The following is a 20,023-nucleotide window of genomic DNA, read 5'->3' on the forward strand; positions in this document are numbered from 1 at the left end:
AGTTTGAGGTTGGAGTCTGTAACAGTCCCACTCAACATAAAATCACTCAAATATCCCATTCAAATAATCCATAACACTACAAATTAGCCTCAGTTTGCTGTGGGCTCCAGTTTGCCAGTTTTTAGTCATATAAATACACACAGAACTCACAAACAATTAAGGTAAGAATGGTCTTCTTATTATTTATTGATAAATAAACGTATGAATTAAATATTTCAAATTCATTAAATACAACAATACATTCTAATGACAAAATGAATATGATTATACAGAAAACATCATGACTGAAGAGTATAGAGAATATACTCAGGATACAGAAAACCAACTGTGTCACAAAGAAGAGGTGGTCAAAGCTGGATCCATTGTTATTCCGGTTTTCGTTGGTGTTCTGGTTGTGTGTAGTTGCATTGGTAACCTGCTGGTTCTGGTCATCCTGGTGCTGTATGAGAAGTTTAGATTGCTGGTCAACATCCTGATCTTCAATTTAGCCGTGTCAGATCTGGTGTTCACGTTTGGACTTCCATTTTGGGCTTCGTACTTCGTCTGGGGTTGGACATTTGGAGATGCTGGCTGCAAAGCTGTGAAGTTTCTGTTCTCTCTGGGTTTTTACAGCAGCGTGTTGTTCTTGACTCTAATGACCGTTCAGCGTTACATGGCAGTGGTTCATTCGCTGTCCGACTGGGAGAGATGCAGAGGGTTTTCAGTTGCTCCCTTTATCATATGGATGTTGAGTGGAACAGCTGCACTGTTAGTCTCCCTTCACAGCCAAGTCTTAGAAAATGAAGAGAATCTTTATTGTGAATTTAGCAGTTTCGAAGCAAAACATGCCGATGTTTATTTTCAAAATGTTTTCTTCTTGATTGCATTTTGCATCATGGGATTTTGTCATGTTAGAATGTTCCAGACAATCACACGATCCCAAACAAAGGGGCGACACAAGACTATCAAACTGATATTCTGCATTGGGCTGGTATTCTTCATCGGTTGGGCTCCATACAACATAGTTATGTTCTTGAGAATTCTGCAGGATTATGAATGGCCTTCATTTCTAGACTGTAATGTATCCAATAATCTTGATTATGCATTTTACTCTTGCAGGCTGTTGGCTTTTTCACATTCCTGCTTTAACCCAGTGCTTTATGCTCTAATTGGAGAAAAATTTCAGAAACATTTACAAACAATATTGAAGAAAATATGTTCAAAATAAAGCAATTCTGACCTATCCTGAGACAAATGACTCCTTGGTTTTGGTGTGTTTGTTAAATGCAACAAATCTCACAATGCATATGATATAGACTACCACTCAAAATGTTGTGGCAAATTCTTTTTTTATTAATACTCGGCCCAGCAAAGATGCATTAAATTGATCAAGAGTAAAAGTAAAGATATTTACAATCTTACGAATGTTAAGATTTCTATTTGAAATAAATGCTGTTCAACATTGATATCAGCATACATATTAATATCAGCATTAGAATTAGAATAAAATAACACTGAAGACTGGAGTAATGATGCTGAAAAATGAGCTTTTCATCGTGGGAATAAATTATGTTTTAAAATATATTTAAATAGAAAACAGTTATGTTAAATTGTAATAATATTTCACCATATTGCGGCTTTTACTGTATTTTTTAATCAAATAAATTCAGCTTTTATACGATTAAAAAAAACAACATTTCAAATGGTGCTTACATTATACTATATATCTTTAATATTTATTAGTAGATCATATAATTGATTATACATTAAAAATATATTTTTTGATTCATATTTTAGCAAGCATGAACCTTCTTCAGGGCAAACATACTTCTCCATAGTTAGTTGAAATACAAATTTTTGTTCCCTAAGAACAAATGTGTAGAGAAATATTCTACATTAAATAAAAGCTTGATTGACAACATCTGTGGCATGTTGCTGAAAACCACTGAAAAGGTTTAGATCCCTGTTCGTAAGAAAATGAAAGTTGGTATGGTTTTCTCAAACATTTAAACCTCGGTGGGTGGGTGGTGGGGGTCAAGCTTCACTTTGGGACCATATAAACCACGACTGAATCTTAACATCAAATCGTTTCACTTGCAAACGTTTAATCCAGGCCAGCAAGATATACAATACATTTTTTTAATAAAAAAATAAAACTTAATAAAAATAAAAGCATATTACATAACCACAGCAGTGATTTTCTATGACAACTTCATTTGACACAAACACATGAACAAAGCAGCCTTTGTTGTTTCCAGATGAAAACTTTATTGATTTCCATCATTTGCACATGCATATAGGTTGAGTTGGTTGGGAGAAACCACTTCAGTTTTTGTAAAGTGGTACTCAGTGCTGTTGGTTAGGGCAAGGGCACATGGGAGCTTTATCAGAAGTGCTCTTTCTTCACTGAGAAATCTGTCCCTGACGTCTCAGTAAACAAGTAGTGCTTGTTTGAAACCTTCACCCAGCCTCTTACAAACAGATGTTGTGCAACATTTATGCATTCTTCTTTAGCATTTGCATATCAAGATTTACAGTTTCTAGGTTTCAAGATATGTAATTGATCCCTGCTTCTTCTTTTTTTGTTGTTGTTGCATGGCGTCCATTGACCATCCACTGATACGGACTACAACAAAAACAAACTGAGATGGTCTTTTGAAAGATAATTCGCTTTATAATAAGTCCTATATAGGATACGTTTTCATAAGCCCTGTTAACTATTGATGGTGGTGTCATGTGATAAGAGCTTAATGATGAATTGGAGTTTAAAAACTAAAAAACATATCAGCCCTTTAACAAATCCTCAAAACTTGACTTCATCTGATAAGGCAGAGGAAAGACATGGGTAGCAGCATTTCTATTTAAAGAGGTTCTGCTCATTTTTTACTACATTATGATTACTTTTGAAGGATTTTAACCATTAGCTTCTATCGGTTTCTACTGATGAAATAGACATTATATTTAATGTAAGGAATATAACAGCATATGTTTCTATAGCACAATATGCTTTCGGATGTCTGTGATTAATGCTACTGAAAACAACCGCAGCGTGAATCTCACAAAAACACATCCAGGTCACATTTCATCCCAAAATCGAATGGAAAAAAGGTTTTATAAAACGTTTTACTTGAATCAGCATCAGTTACAGGCAATAGAACAACTTTTTACAAAATGTACAAACTTCACACTTTACATATTATATAATAATTTTTCCCACAATTACTGTAATAAAAAAAAATTAAAGGGTGTGCTTAATTTAAACGTTTATACTTTTTTTCCATTTCATTTTGAGTTAAACATATCATGGATATGTTCCTGAGAAAGTCAGAAAAAAAAGAGAAATGAGAATGACAGTTTTGCTACGCTCAGACTGTGCAGAGAGCCGTACACTGGGGCGGAGTGAGATGAGGTCTTTGCAAACCGTATCGAAATTCAGAATTCAAGAGGCAAAAATCTGTTCAAGCTTCGCATAGAGGGAAGAAAATATGTTCTCTTCATTTGAACAATAATTATAAAACTAAGCAGAGTTCATCCACTGAATTGCTGGCATAAGGAGAGCAAAACTACAATGTTTTGCCATAAATCAACAAAAAAAATTTCCACACATTTCTTATGGTTAGCACTTCACAGGAGCTTCCACGACAGCGATGACACTTTTCTTCAAGTATTGGAAAAAAAAAACAGATGTGGTTCCAAAGGTGCACCACTTCAGTTTGAGGAAACAGGAGCTGATTACAGAAAGTAAAAGCCAAGAGATCTTCATTTCGTAATTTCTCTTTGCCATTTTAGTGTCAAAAGAGGGAGAGTGTATAGAGGGGGGTCTCCCTCCGACTCGTTTTTCTTTCATTCCTGTGTTGCATGTTGCATTCCCACCATTATAAACATTCATACATCTATAATGGGAAAAAATCTAAATAAGGTACAGGGGCCATCGCATGTCACCCCAAATCCACGTTGTGTCCAGACTAACTGACCTGAACTTTACTGTGTCGGGTTTTCCTCCAGTCCACTCACATTATGCATGCTGCCATTCTCTCTGAAAGCCAATAAGGGAACCTTTCTCTTCTCCTCTTCTTCATTTTCCACCTCCTCTCCATCTCCATCTTGACGGGACAGTTTGGTCCCCACGGGAACCTCTATGACCTCCTCGAAAGCCTCTGCAACAGTGCCGTTTTCTCTGAGCTGGGCCGCCACACTTGAAGTGAAGAAAGGTGCCAGAGATTACAAACTGTTTTTACATCAAGTTTGAGTTCCTCAACATCTTCTTGGCTTGAATGACTGTTCTTGTATTCTCAATACAGTAGTGTCTACTAAATTAATAAACGGAAACAGTGCTCATACTGTGTGTAAACTAATTATCTAAAGTGCTTATAAAAGAATAAACAAGTTGGAGTTCCTCCTATCACCAGTAGAGGGCGGGAGAGATTCATTTACTACAGTACATTGATCCATTTAGCAAATAACTATCCAAAGGGAATTTGAAATGAGGACAAATAAAAGCAATACTTTTTTTTTTTTTTTTTTATAAATAAGTAAAAAAAATAAACAGGGACAGTGAATGTGCAGTAAGCTACCCAATAAAAACAACATCTAAAAATAAAAATGAACAACTGTTTAATCTCTCTCTCTCACTATATGTAAATATACACACAATGAACTCTGGTCTCACCTGTGACCTGATGTGGGCAGTATGGGTGTAATGCAGCTGGGCCCCGTGTGTCCGTTACTGTCACTGCATACTGTCTCAGAGGTCTCCGGAGCCTGAGGGGTCGACACGGTCACTGAAGTGCTGCTGGATACTGAACTCTCTAAGACAAGAGAGTGGGAAGTTAGAGATGTCAGATTCACAACAGGCATCATTAACTTGTAAATGTCAAGTCAGAATAAGGAAGCACTGGTGCACATGTAAATGCAAAAATCATAAATCACCTGAATTCTGTCCACTCTGCTGGCTGACATCGCCATTTCGCTGTGGGGTGGTTTTCTTCAAAATGTAAATGAATAAATCGAAATTTTGTTAGTGAAGAGCCAGGACTTCAAATTAGAGGTAACAATGCTAAAAAGAGGAAAGCAATCGCTTGCAGATATTACATCTTACCTGATCAGATCGGCGTGTGCGTTTCATAATTTCCTCAAGGCGCTGTGACAGAGAAGATTCAGATAACATTTAAACCCTGCCATTACTTTAAAAGCACTCAAAATGAAATGAGCTTACCTTCTTCCTCTCCATTCTCTCCGCCTCCTCTTTCTGGAAGTGTTTCTCTCTCTCCAGGCGCAAACGCTCTGCCTCTTCTCTCTGGCGAGCCTCCTCTTCCTCTTTCTGAACATACAGAGCCACAAAAAAAAAAAACATTTAGAAAAATTTTACTTATAAAAATGTATAAAATTAGCATGCATTTACTTTAGGATTGTCAAACCTAACATGTTATTGAGACTAATTACATGTTTAATGCTAGCTAGCACACATATTCATATAAGTGACTATAAGGGAAAATTTGTATATCATTAAACCTTAATCTATGCTCTAAATGCATAGCTCTATGATTAAAGCCTTTATCTATGCTCTACAGTACACAATGAATGCATATATTATGCATATAAAATGCATTAAATATGTATTTTATAGTAAGACATTAGCAAATTACATAAATATACACACTATCATTCATATGTTTGGGGTTGATAAGTTTTTTAATGTTTTATAAGCCTTTTCTGCTCATCATGGCTGCATTGATTTTATAAAACAAAACAAAAAACATACAAAAACATTGCATAATATTATTACAATTTAAAATAAATGTTTTCTATTTGAGAATATGTAATCCTGTAATTTACTTTTGTGATTCAAAGCTGCATTTTCATCATTACTTTGGTCTCATTTCTCATTATCATCAATGTTAATAACAGTTGCGTTGCTTTATTTTTTATGATACATTTTTATTCAGGATTCTCTGATAAATAGAAAGTTCAAAATAACAGTCCAAAAGAACTTCAAGTAACTTTGGGTAAAAGTGTCTGCTACAATGCAAAAATGTAACAGCATTATTTGCAATATAAATCTTTTGTAAAATTCAAAATTATATCATTATAAATAAATTTATTGCATCCATGCTAAATAAAACTTAATTACTTTTTTAAAAATGTAAACTTTTGAACGATAGTGTATATATTATTAATAAATTCTCCTTAAATTCAAGAATTATCTACTAACATATCTTAAGATTAATCACATTTTTTTCATCTATTTACAGGCCTGATGTTCACAGGTTATCTTACTGAAGCAGACAGTGAGTGCTAAGTGTTTATTGATCGGTCTGGAGCGAGTAATGAAGGAGAATGTTGTGTACACCTGTTTCTGCAGGCGTTCAGCTTCCTCTCTCTCCCTCTGTGCTTTCTCCTCTTCTAAACGCTTCGCCTCCTCCTCTCGTCTCTTCTTCTCTTCAGCCTGCCGCTGTGCCTCCTCCTCTCTCTTCGCCCGCTCCTCTGCCTTCCTGCGGGCCATCTCCTCCCTGCTGCGCCTGCATACACACAGCCACATAATGATTTCAAAATAAATGTGTGTTTGTTGCTTTGGTTTGGCTGTGTCTCACACACACCGTTCAGCCTCTTCCTGCTGTCTCTTCTCCTCCTCTTCTCTTTCTCTTTGTTCTCTGGCCTGCCGTCGTTTCTCAGCCAGCAGACGTGATGCCTCCTCAGGATCTGTTGTGCCTGCAGAGGGCCGTGTTGTTGGAGGACTTCCAGATCCTTCTACAAATCCAGAAAAAGGTATAGGATTAGAATAAACGATGCAAATTTAATTGACCGTGATGGTACACTAATGTAGGGCCCTATGATTTCCGCGATGCAGAAAATGTGGATGGAATCATGGAATCCAGTCCTTAAAAATGGAATTTAATGTTTAACGTGGAATGTCACAGAATTGATCAAAGTTTGGATTAAATGATCAAAAGTAGCTCATTACATGTAAAATTTCCAGAACTGCTCTTGGAGTGCTTCATGAGCATTTTACCATTTCATTTGAGTAAAACTAACACTTAGCGTCAAATCATATGCACACAGAAAATTTAAAGGTATTCACGGCAACCCGTAAAAATAAAAGTTTGGTTTAACTTGAAGACATCGTGCCAGAAATATATTACTATTTTGTTCAGTAGAATGTACGTAATACTACTACTACTAAAATTATTACAACTTTATTTTCTAAGGAATAAATCACAAAACATTTTTTATTTTATTTCACAAATATGTTTTATGCCTTCATTTGATAAGCAGAAACAATTAAATACACAACAAAGAAGGCTGATATTAAGAACATATGGGTATCTCTCAGAAATGGTTAACAATAAAACATAAGCTAAGAAAAAAATAATTCATAGGGCCCTTAGCATGTAATTTTGGTAAAACTTCCAATAAATTCATTTTTGTTTAAGTTTCATGATTTAAATTAATTAGATATCCTTTTGATTAATACATTTAAAAATTTAAATGGAAAAACTAAATTTGGAAAAAAATGAAACCGAATTTGAGAAAAACTAAAAGTGATTTCACAGGTCCCTACTAATGGTTGTGCAGCATTACAGACCGGCAGAAGGCTCCTGTTTAGTTGCAGGAGACTCTGGTTCTCCGTTTTTGGCCCCCTGTCCTTCTGGAGTTGCTCTCGGACTCTCTGATGTCACTCTGTTAGGCCTGAGATTCCCTGCCGATAAAGACGGATTACTAGGAGACAGAGGAATCGATGCTGGAGGAGGTGGAGACCTGGACTTTTTGGGGTTAGGTGTCTTCTGAGGGGGTTTAGTAGTAGAGCCCCTGACGAACAGAAAACAACAACAAATCAATCATTAAGCAAAAGGTTGTTTAGAAACTTGTCTTTTAGAGCAGGTTTTATTATATAGACTCTATTCTATTGTTATATACTTTATAGTTTATGGTTATATATTTTAGTCTTAGTTTTAGCAAATATTAATAAGAAATTAATTTCTATAATTATTTACTAACATCTCTCAAATACTGTAAGAGGAATTCTAACATCATGAAATGATTGATAAATTTAAAAAAAAAATAGTGTGAACAGTAGTGTGTGTTTGTATGTATGTATATATATATATATATATATATATATATATATACACACACACACACACACACACACACACACAACTGTTCAAAATTTTGGGATCAGTACGACTCTTTTTTTAAAGAAGTATCTTATGCTCATCTTTTGATTCTATCCCCTCTTCTATTATAAAGGATGTTTTTGATGTAGTCGGTACCTCCATTCTGGTCATCTAAAATCTATGTCTTGCATCCGGCACTGTCCCTACATGTTTTAAGCATGCGGTTGTCCAGCCCCTGCTCAAAAAACATGATCTCGATGTTAAACTCCTAAATAACTACCGTCACATTTCCAAACTTCCTTTTATCTCTAAAATTTTGGAAAAAGCCGTTCTGTCACAGGTGCTCCCCTTTTTGACCACTCACAATATACTAGAACCTTTTCAGTCAGGTTTTAGATCATTTCATAGTACTGAAACCGCTCTGCTCAAAGTCACCAATGATCTTCTCCTAACACTAGATTCAGGTGATAGTGCCATCCTGATATTATTGGATCTTAGTGCCGCCTTCGACACTATCGATCACAACATCCTCCTTACTCGCCTTGATCAGCAGGTGGGCATTAGGGAGACTGCATTACTTTGGTTCCGTTCCTATCTCAATGATAGGACTTTCTCAGTATCTATTGGCAAGTTCTCCTCATCCTCTGCTTCAGCTTCTGTTTTATATGGGGTCCCTCAGGGATCCATCTTGGGTCCTATGCTTTTTAGCCTGTATATGCTCCCACTGGGTGACATCATAAGGAAGCATAACATCTCTTTTCATCTCTATGAAGATGATTCACAGTTGTACTTGCCTCTAAAATCTAGGGATTCCATACAATCTCTTCTGGCCTGTCTCCAAGACATTAAAACTTGGATGGTTAATAACTTTCTACAGTTAAACAGTGACAAGACAGAGGTGATTGTCTTTGGTTCTCCCAAGAACTTTGAAACCCTATGCTAGAAATTTGGGTGTCATTCTTGACTCAGAACTCTGCCTTGAAAAACAGATTAGTTCTGTTGTTAAAAATAGTTTTTACCAGCTCAGAATGATTTCCCGCCTGAAGTCATTCCTATCTTTCAACGATCTTGAGACAGTTATCCATGCCTTTATTACATCACGGCTGGATTATTGCAATTCCCTCTACTTGGGCCTCCCACAATCATCACTTAGACGTCTGCAGTTAGTACAAAACGCAGCAGCGCGTCTTTTAACTGGCACTAGGAGGCACGAGCACGTCACCCCCATTTTGGCATCTTTGCATTGGCTTCCAGTTCCTTTTAGGATTCAGTTTAAAGTTTTATTGTTTGTTTTTAAGGCACTTAATGGGCTCGCCCCGACCTATATCACCGATCTTGTACAACCATACTCGGTTCAAAGGTCACTGAGATCCTAAAACAAAGGGCTCCTGCTTGTGCCGCGCTCACGGCTTAAACAGAGAGGTGACAGAGCCTTTGCAGTTGCTGCCCCACGTTTGTGGAACCAGCTCCCCCAGGATATTAGATCTGCCCCCTCCATTGCTACATTCAAATCCAGGTTAAAAACTCATTTTTATTCATTGGCTTTCCTTGTTCCCTAACCTGGTACCTCTGTTTGTTTTCTGTATTTCTGTGTTGTGTGACGTGATATTGAAGGCTTATTTTTATTAATGTTTTATATAATTATGATTATTCAATCTATGTGTTTATTTTTTATTGTCTTTTTAGCTAATCATTGTACAGCACTTTGGTCAGTTTTGCGCTGTGTGTAAATGTGCTTTATAAATTAAAATTTCTTACTCAAAGTCTGCATTTATTTGATTAAAAAAGGGTTATATTGTGAAATGTTTTTACAATATAAAATAATGGTTTCTATTTGAATATACTTTCAAATATAATTTATTTGTGTGATAAAAAGCTGAATGTTCATCAGCCATTACTCCAGGATAAAGTGTCACATGATCCTTCAGAAATCATTATAATATGCTGATATTTTTTCTTTGGAACCTGTATATTTCTCAAAAATTAAATGACTTGCTTGACTAAAGATCATTGATTATGCAAATATGAATTTATTTTAATACATACACACATTTTCTGTCTAAAAAAGCCCAGCTGATACTTCTATACTTGTATATTATTCTTTACAATCTTGTTTTCATGGTAAAAATGGGACTTCTACCTGTTGGGGGATGGATTGCTGACCCTGCTGTGACGACCGACAGGTGAAAGAGATCTCTTGGGTGTGAACAAGCTCAGATTGGGAGTTGGATATGACAGGTTACTCCATGACTTTCTCACACTGTCCTTATCCTTCCTGTCAATCTGCCCAAAGAAACACACAAAATACATCCTTAGAGAGACATCTACGCTACTTCCATACTACATAATTACAAAGATCAACACACTTCAATTGGTTACCATAAGAAATACTTTTAAAGCATATGGCACTTGTACAGGCACAGAAAAATAACACAATTAATGTACAGCAATAACTCATTTTGTGTGTTTACTTACCGGCAAATTCTGTGTGGTCTTTCTGCGGGTGCTGCCGTCCAGAGGGATGAACCCTGCTCTGATTGGTCTCTCTAGATTAAGGCCTGCTTTGATTGGTCGCTCAGCACTGCGTGACTGGATGGACTTGAAGGACGTGGAGCTCATTGGATGACAGGAGGCTGAGCGAGGACAAACGGGGGTCACTGTACCACAGGCAAGTTTAACCAACCGACCAGGGAGTATTATGGGATAAATAAATTGATTCAATATGGACAAGAGGAGCGACAGGGAAGGAGGCAGTTGTGCAAAAGAAAAGGGTTAAAACGGGGTGAATGAGTGATGAAATAGTGGAAAGGGAGAAAAAGAAAGTGTGTATTAGTATCTATAAAGCTTTAGGAAGAAATCATCCATCACTTTTAGGGAGGACAATCTGAAACCCATTCAGAATGGCATACTACTAAACGGTTTTCGCGGTATGCATGATGTATACTGTGCTCAATGGGTACATGTACTGTATGCAAGGAACTGGAATTGCCAAAATATTAAATATACAGCCAGAACACATGGAGTGGCAAATTATATCATATAATGCAATGCACTAGACATTTTTGGCTTGACAAATGAACTAGGAAAAATATACTGTATTATGTGATTCTACAATGCCATTAACTAATTATTGGATTTGACTGAAATTGGAATCAAAATGCAAAATATTTTTTTTAATTCAGAGACAAAAACTGGACATCATTTAGATCTACAAAAATAAAAATAAAATGTAATGAGGTAAACTTATAGCATACTTATTGTTTGAAATATGTATTCACACTGCAAAGTGTATCACACATGATTATAAAAACAGCAGGCAGTAAATAGTGAGGTAGTATTTCATTCTGAACGACACAGACACTTTAATTTCTGAGTCAGTGATGAAGCTATTGCCCATGTTAAAATGTAATCAGTTGATAACAGCATCCCCAACCAGAAAAAAACACACCAAACGATTAGCAAGAGACACAAGCCACTGAGAGATTAGCTAAGCATCAGCGCACACACACACACACGTCAGTTTAAGATGAAGTTGGCAGCAACTAGGCTGTTGCTGAGAGAAAAGTCTGAAAAGGGTGTTTTGTTTTAGGACAAGGGCCTTGCCAGAAACAGCCCTCACCGTTCTACAGTACTCTCATTCCCTTCTTTCTCTGTACATACATGCGTCTTCATAATTAAATGTTCTGAAGTTCTGCTACTGTATAAGTAACAGTTGCAAACAAAGTTAAAGCTACTTTGAAACTGCAGTCTCAATGTGGCAGAATGAAAGCCCACCATAGAATTGAATATTAAAAAGATAACTTGCAATTACAAGCTTAAAACCAATAAATGTGAGTTTATATCTTGCAATTTAGACTTGTTTTTTTCTGTTTAGTAATAATAACAACAAAATTTGACATTTATCTCAGGTTTATCTCACAATGCAGATTTTTCTTTTAGGAACTGCTTACATCTCCCAATTTTGACTTTTGGTCCCATAATCATGAGATAAATGTTGGAATTACCTTCTTTTTTTTTTTTAAGCAATTACCTGCTTCTCCAGACAAAGACATGGCGCTGCGACTCCTGGCCAGGTAGGAGTGTGTTGGCGTCTGAAGTCGACTGATCACTGTATTCTCCCATGCTGTAAGAGGCATGCGACGCATACCTGGACAACACACATGCACATTTTCTCTTATTTACTGCCATTGTTAGTGAAAGGAAATATTTGGTTGTCCAGGCACAAAATGCTAAAAAGTAGTTTGCACATGCAACAGTAGAGCAACTGACACAGATGCATCACATGTATTCATAATGCCCAAAACAGGTTACCTATTAGCATCATCTGCTGGTGATAGTGAATCATGCATCTTTTATGTTGAACGAGACTGACCAATAAAGGAAATACAGGATTTTTTTTTACCTTAAACATAACCGCTAGCAGAAAGACATGAAATTGTAATTGCAACCCATTTAAAGGAATAAGTTACACAAAAATGAAAATTTGCTGCAGATTTACTTAATTTCAGGCCATCCAAGACAGTAGGTGAGTTTTTTTTTTTTATATATATATATTGAAACAGGACAATTTTAGAATGCTAAAATGCAGTTTTGTGGTGAGCAAGGGATGTAATGCTACATTTCTCAAAATTGATTTTGATGACGAAACAAACTTATGACTTGGATAGCTTGAGGGGGACCACATTTCCAGCAAATTTTCCTTTTTGGGAGAACTATTTCTTTAAGTTAAAACCAGTGAATAAAAAAGAAACAGGGTTTGTTACCATAAACTTAACCACTTGTGAAAAGACAACATGAAACTACAGTCACAACCCATTTAATGTGTGCGATATTTTTAATTGAGATAATTTTTTGGGCAGGACCTGATGTTATCCATCAGGATTCGATCTGACCATGAAAAGTGAGTTTTAAAATAAGACGCACTGATAAATTGTGCACAATTTGACATTAAAAAGTAAATCTATTTTGATTTCATGTTGTCTTTAAAAAAAAAGCTTGCAAACTGCTGGTTTAAACAATATAGTAAAATCAAGCATGCAGCATGCACACACAGTAGAACCTTTTCCCATTATTGTTATAGACAAATTATTGTTTGCAAAAGAATAAATAATTTTTAACGTTTATAAACTAACTTATATAAACTAACATGCAATAATTGTAAATAATGGTAGACATCACATGATTCCAGAGTTGTGTTAACCAGGGCTCAAGACTGAAAACTACAAATTACAGAATTGTTTGATTAAAGACTTGTTTTTTAGAAGCACTTGGTCATGCTCACATTGTGTAGAAGCAATGGTAATGTCTACATTGAAACAGAATATGCACTTCATTGAGTGCAAAGCTTCTTTAACAAGTTACTTCTCATCCAACAGTTACTGTGTACTGTGAGGGAGCAAAAGGCATGCTTTTTAAAGAAATGCTATATATATGTAACTATACTGACACAAAGGTTTTGTAATTGATTGTTCTGAGAACTGTTAATTCAGGGGTTTGTATTTTTCATTTATGATTATTTTATTTATAGTCTGGAGCCCCGGACAGCACAGGCTTGAACCCAGTAGGAAAGCATCAAGAAAGATTCCTGGATTTCTGAAATCAACCTGCTGGTTTGTCCTGAGGTATCTTCTCTTTGGAGATTTGGGATTTAGATTGTGTTTTTTTAATCAAGCAAGACGACGAGAGAGATGTCTGCTTCTGTAAGGCTTGGACGGTACAGCACAATCACACAACACAAATACACACACACAAAGACAACATCAATTCAACAAAGAGATTTTTATTAAACTATTCAAAAAAGAAAACAAAAACCTGATTTAGCTATGTGACTGATTGTGTAAAACGTAAAGAGATTTGTGTGCGTGTTTACCTCTATCTGGTGAATTCAGCAGGGTGGCCGAGGAAGATGACAGGCGTTTGGAAATGACTGGATCTGTGGGTTTGGACAGATTCACAGTGGAGACTGACCTTCTGTCCGTATCTACGAACACACAGATGAAAGATACAACATCAGATGCACACCTTAAAGGCATAATACTGACAAATGCACTAAAAAAAAGGACTAAAGGGAGATAGAAAATGAGGAAGAGGGCATAAGAGGCTTTACTAAGACTTTTTCTACTGCAGTTTAGGGATGCTAATTTTTAAGTTAGGAAAAATGCTTAGCTGCATATACTAAAAACTACAGTAGATGACGACACACTCATCTGCTTAATGCTCACAATCTTGCCTTCCATCTGTGTGTCCCAGAATGGACAGACACATTGACGGCTTTAAAACTAGCAGGACATCTGTGATGTCTTTAAACACCTACAAAATGATCTAGCATCACCAATATCGACATTACCAGACTTCATATAATGAAAAATAAAAAGACATTCATGTACAAAACTAGTCAGTATTTATATATTTAAAAAAGTTGATCTAAAGGCTTAAGTTATAATTCTTGAAATTAGTTTAGTAGACAAAAAAAAAGTGAATTTATATATTTACAAAACTATTTTACTACAGTTACTATCTATGTATTAACCATCAATCATTACAGGTCAATACATATAATATATTAATCTTAAAAGTGTAATAGCAAAAAATTTAAACCTAAATGAAAAAATAAAAGATGATGGACTATAAAGAAAAAAAAGTGACAAAAGATAAATGGCCCCTTTGAAACGGACTCTACAAAATAGCTAGAAGTCACATCTTACACACTACTGGTTAAGCAGTTTGTGTTTCTGGCTCCATGCTAACTGCTGGCAGGGTGATTATGGGTGACGCTACAAGCTTTAGCTAGTGCTGCTAGTCTGCTGCTCTACATGGATTATTATATTCACATTTCGATAAAAACTGCTGCTGACGCGCCAAGCTGTAAACACCATGATAGTGCTCCAGCCCAGCTAGATCCAATGAAAAGAGATCTGAATCATCAAAACCTGAGAGATAAAGATAGAGAGAAGCAGTGAGAGAGGAGAGAGAAGGATGGATACAGAATGCATACAGAGAGAAAGAGAGAGAGATATTGATGGAGCAGTAAATAAAGGAAACAAAGGGAGTGTGCAGTGAGCTCATGGCTCTGACTCAGCACATGTGAGCAAAGCAAAGAAATATGCTGTACTGCAAACAATATGAACTTAAACATTTTAAAGCACTAATATTAGGACTTTAAATCCTAAAAACAGAATAAAGTGAGCTCATACTTGGGCTGCACAATTAATCAAAAAGAAACTGAAATCGTAATACAAGAGAAAAGTTTTAAGGCCTTCCTGGATTATTCCAACTAAATAAAAGCTTGACTGTTTTACATTTAAAAATAAATGAATACATTCATAAATCTTAGTATTTTCATTTTACAATTCTATCTGCACTGTTAAATACAATTATCATTCTATTATTATTTTTCTTAAATACCAAATTTTTTAATTACAGGGAAAAGTACAAAAGTAATTTCTTATTTAACAGCAATAATAATTATGTCATGTTTCAAATTGTAATCACAAATTTTAATCAGGGAATAAACAAAACAAATTTTGCCAACATTGTGCAGCCCTAGAATGTATTACACTAAATGTTTATAATTTCTGAGTGGCACTTTTAGGTGCAAAATATAATGTTCTGCACCAGCAAGCAACTTACTTGGGTTCAAACATTCCCAGTATTTTGTGTGTGTGTGTGTCTCTATTTTATTGTCATCCATACAAAAGTTGAAAGGATGAAAATGAGAATATGTTATAACTCTAAGCTCACCTATATACAACAAGCAACATCATCTGATGTGTGAGTATTTGTCAATTTTCCAGAATCTTTTTATTCGGTATAACCATATTGACCTTCTGTGCACGTGTGTTTGCGTGGGTGTTTACCGTTGTTGTGTGAGGTGCTAGCAGGGAGCGTTCCACCCCAGCTCCAGCGGTTTGAGTTGGGACGGGCTCTTCGACCCCTCTCCATGGTCCTCCTGATAGCAGCCTCATACCGGGCCTGGAACACACACAGAGACTTTCTCATTCTGGAGAGTATTTAATTATTTAGTTTTTTCAAGAATTTATCCTGTACATCCACCCTCTAACAAACGCACATCATTTTTTTTTTTTTTACAAAACGTATGGTTCACCTTTAGTATTTCCTTTACAATAATACAAAATGGTCTCTGTATATATATTCACAGTTATGACAATCAGCCACCTTCTCCTCCTCTAGTTTCTGCCGTCGTTTCTCCTCCACAGCAGCGTGTTTCCTCTCCTCCTTCACTCGCTGCTCCTCCAGCTTCTTCCTGCGCTCCTCCAGCTGTCTCTCATGAAACTGTCGGGCTCTTTCCTCTCTCTCCAACCACTTGGAACCCTTTGCAGCTGCACATACAAAATTCAGTTTAAGTTTATTTGTTTAATTCTTTTCTCAATACATATTTTTTTTTTAAAACACTTAAAGAAGATTCTTTTTTCTGTTACAATTAGGAAACATCAGCCCAACCTGAGTGCATCAATGTTATCTTCATGTGTAATATGCAGGTATAAGATAACACATTATGCAACATTTTGAATGTGTTCAGCAGACAATACAGCTTATTCTAGTAATGATTAGGTAGTAAAATATTTAACTACTTTATATGTCGACCCAAAGTTGCTATCATCTGGAGTCCTTGCACATGTTGGCATCATCTGAAATCATCACAAATGAATTCCCTTAATTAAGAAAATTATTATTATTATTATTATTATTTTTGTTAGCCCTATAACTCTATGGCACCTATAAATTTAGAAATGCCTGCTGGAAAATCTGGGATCTGTTTATAATTTCAACTCTTTCTTATTCAAGTTTTCTGGTGTAAAGGATTCTGGAAATCATTCTATCTATCCATCTAACCATCCATCCAGCCATTGTTCTATCTATTTTATCATAAGACCAACAAACATTTAAGTTCAAGGCTTTTGAACTTTTCTCTTTGTTTTTTGTTTTGTCATTGTCGAAAAAGGCTGTAATTGAAGGACGGGGCAGCACAACTATAATAGACTCCACAATCCTCACAAAGTGTTACTCAATTAACAAATATTTGCTAATTATAACAAGTCTTAAAGGTACAGTTGCAAAAAGAAATCAGTTTAATGCTACAGCTCAGAGAAAAGGTGGAAAATGGACCAAATATGAAGAAAGGCAGATGTTAATAATCAAAATTGTGGATTATCAATTTCATTAGCGTCCAATCACTTCAGTAAAGGGAGCATAACTAATCCGTCAATCTCTCTGTCCTCTCTGTCCTGGCTTCGACCCCTCACATAAAACTGTCTGTCCTGGTAACCACCTCGCCAAGAGTTCACATAACCACTGCACCTCACCACAGCAACCTGCCCCATCCGGTTAGTCATGCAGTTACAGACAGACACAAGAGAGAACAAACTGGGTCAAATCAGCAAGAAATGTAACCCTTTACATTCAGGGTAAGAAGGTCTGTTTTGACATACAAATTCACATGATTTACTGAATTATACAAACAATACAAAAACATCTAACTTTGCTTTAGGCTACACCAGTGGTTTTCAACCTGTGGTCCGCGCAGGTGGGCCGCCAATTATTTTCTGTTCATTTCAAGTCCATTCTAGGGCTGTGCGATTAAAAGAAAACGTCCTAAAATCACGATTTGAGCGTGCGCATATGCCTAACTCCAGGTTCACACACTGTCTGTGATGCGCCTTTTTTCTGAGCCAATGTTGACGGATCAGAGCGTTCTCACTGCGGTAAAAGGCTAGAAATAAAAACGTGCGAAAATAATTAATGTCTAACACATGAGCATAGAGTGAATTTGTTAGTGAACAGGATGCAGTTTAAGTGAGAGGAGACACGTTTTAAGTGTGCACACTCTCTCCTCGCAAAGCAGTGTGTATCTGAGCAAGCACGACCGGTTTTGTGACAGAGCAAAGGAAATCTGCTGCGAACAGAGAGATTCGCACTCGTGCATTATTTTAATGTGCTTTCGCGTTATATTTATGCGCTCTCACTGCTGACCGCATACACATACTGTATACACACTGCAAACACCTGAGGCACCGCTACAATTAATGAGCTCTATGAACAATGCATGGCAAAAAAGAAAAAAAAGTCCCTGTATACAGGATTTTTTTTTGTTTTTTTTTTGCCATAAGTCTATAAATTTTTCTTCACTATAGTGATAATTTTGACTTATGTCTGTTCTAGAGATGTTACAACTTTTTGATAAAGCTCTGATTGGTTTTCTTTTGGAAATATGTTTCAAATTAATCCTGAATGCATTTATGACTGTAAAAGCACAATTGCAAAATTAATCAAAAAAATCGCGATAGTTTTTTTTTTTTTGTCCATATCGCACAGCCCTAGTTTATTCAATAAAAATAGTTTAAAATCTAGCTTCTGAGTACTAAGTTATTAACCCAACAATAGCGGAGTCAGTTAATTTTTTTGAAGTGGGCCGCGCAAACATATGTGTTTGGTTGTGTGGGCCGCGAGTTGAAAAAGGTTGGGAACCACTGGGCTACACTTTTTACCCATTAAGACTTTGATCAGGATCGAGTTAGTCTCTGATCAAAGGTCCTTTCTAAAGAATTTGTGCATTTTCATAGTAAACCACTGTGTCTCCTCAAGGCAGCGTGACATCATGACCAAGCATATGACCTCAAGGACTTTTTTCATATGATGATTTAAGTCCAACCAAAAATATGATGTGCGTGAGCGCCACTTCCGTCGTGCCTGGACGTGTATCAATTAAATATGTAACAAAAGCTAATGATTGTTATTTATGAGAACTAAATGTCAAGCTGTCAGTGTGACATTTCAGCTGTGATTGTTGTTTTTAACATTCTGTGGGTGAAGAATAGCTAAGGTCTCGAATGACCAAAGTATATTTCCCATCATTTTTAACATCAGAGTGATTAAAAACAAAGTAGGCTTCAAAAACACACCAAATTGGTTTTGTTGTAGTGCCACTAAGAAAATCAGTTTAGAGGATAAATATGAAATTGCCCAATGTGTCACTTCTTTCCTGACCAAAAATAACAAAAATGCATATGACATGGTAATTACAATCAAAACCAAAATAACGTGGCAATCAATCCTAAAATCATTGTAATGAATTTCACACTTAATATACTGCTTGGTTCTGAAATGTGTCAAATTAAGGAAGTCGGAATTGTGTATCAAACACTTTCATGTTGTCTTTAAAGACAACGCTCGCATGTTTGTCATACCATTCTGCTTCTCCAGCTCCTCCCTCCGTTCACGGGCGAGTCTCTGCCTTTCGTCATTCTTCAGCATCAGAGGCTCTGCAAACAAGCACACAAATGCTGGATGAGCTCTGAGAATAACGTTGGGAGATGTCTGCACGCATGTACAGCGAGCAGTATGTGTGGTGTGTGTCTGACCTGGTCTGGTAACGATGGGGATCTCTGTAGGGCTGGGAATGGTGTAGGTGTACCGTCCAGAGGCTGAGGAGTCCGGTCGACTCCATGATGACTTGTCATCTGCTCTAGAAAGGTAGTCAGAGCCTGAATGACAAAGACAAAGAAGAGGGAAAACCCAAGCTGTTTATTCATCGTTATATCGAGAATGAAGAAAAAGAGAAAGTGAAAATACAAAGTGAGTGAAACACCCAAGACGATTTATAGCTGTTGTAATCAATTGCATCGGGGGTCTAAATATAACAATTAAACATGAAACATTAAATATATAATAATAAATGTTAATATAATACAAAATATAAAAACATAAAATATGGATAATTTATATATTAAGAGGAATGATTTCAACATTTTTACTTTATAGTACTTTAAGTAAACATGATAAAATGGCAAAATGTCAAGCACTGCACACATACTCATCTTATGTTGACATTTATAAACTGGAAAACTGAATTAAATTATTTACATTTTTATTAGCACCAAAGCAGTGTCAAAAAGCAAAGTTGTGTACTCTAC

General features: G+C 36.2%; 2 protein-coding genes across 9 annotated transcripts in view; one reads left to right on the forward strand and one right to left on the reverse strand.

Moving 5' to 3' along the window:
- Positions 1 to 10: 10 nt before the first annotated feature.
- On the forward strand, positions 11 to 1,207 carry LOC128011565 (chemokine XC receptor 1). The gene is made up of 2 exons (XM_052594114.1): positions 11 to 161; positions 273 to 1,207. Exon 2 carries the CDS (start codon positions 281 to 283, stop codon positions 1,205 to 1,207), a length of 927 nt encoding a protein of 308 aa, XP_052450074.1. The 5' UTR covers positions 11 to 161; positions 273 to 280.
- A 1,016-nt stretch (positions 1,208 to 2,223) lies between these two features.
- Positions 2,224 to 20,023, reverse strand: part of map7b (microtubule-associated protein 7b) — a 32,947-nt gene continuing 15,147 nt past the window's right edge. For 2 of the 8 annotated variants that reach the window (XM_052594108.1, XM_052594104.1), the window contains exons 2-18: positions 19,472 to 19,594; positions 19,298 to 19,372; positions 16,269 to 16,432; positions 15,950 to 16,064; positions 13,963 to 14,073; positions 13,697 to 13,798; positions 12,124 to 12,240; positions 10,569 to 10,750; positions 10,234 to 10,376; positions 7,562 to 7,785; positions 6,576 to 6,726; positions 6,329 to 6,497; positions 5,195 to 5,299; positions 5,078 to 5,119; positions 4,909 to 4,963; positions 4,649 to 4,787; positions 2,224 to 4,174 (exon numbers count right to left, since the gene is read on the reverse strand). In XM_052594108.1, coding sequence (XP_052450068.1) covers positions 3,961 to 4,174; positions 4,649 to 4,787; positions 4,909 to 4,963; positions 5,078 to 5,119; positions 5,195 to 5,299; positions 6,329 to 6,497; positions 6,576 to 6,726; positions 7,562 to 7,785; positions 10,234 to 10,376; positions 10,569 to 10,750; positions 12,124 to 12,240; positions 13,697 to 13,798; positions 13,963 to 14,073; positions 15,950 to 16,064; positions 16,269 to 16,432; positions 19,298 to 19,372; positions 19,472 to 19,594 — 2,231 coding nt within the window. In that variant the 3' untranslated portion in view covers positions 2,224 to 3,960. The remainder of the gene's footprint in view (positions 4,175 to 4,648; positions 4,788 to 4,908; positions 4,964 to 5,077; positions 5,120 to 5,194; positions 5,300 to 6,328; positions 6,498 to 6,575; positions 6,727 to 7,561; positions 7,786 to 10,233; positions 10,377 to 10,568; positions 10,751 to 12,123; positions 12,241 to 13,696; positions 13,799 to 13,962; positions 14,074 to 15,949; positions 16,065 to 16,268; positions 16,433 to 19,297; positions 19,373 to 19,471; positions 19,595 to 20,023) is intronic. The other 6 variants (XM_052594112.1, XM_052594110.1, XM_052594111.1 and 3 more) reach the window with 4 other exon arrangements.

The sequence above is a fragment of the Carassius gibelio genome, chromosome B23, assembly GCF_023724105.1.
Source record: "Carassius gibelio isolate Cgi1373 ecotype wild population from Czech Republic chromosome B23, carGib1.2-hapl.c, whole genome shotgun sequence".
NCBI classification, from domain to species: domain Eukaryota; kingdom Metazoa; phylum Chordata; class Actinopteri; order Cypriniformes; family Cyprinidae; genus Carassius; species Carassius gibelio.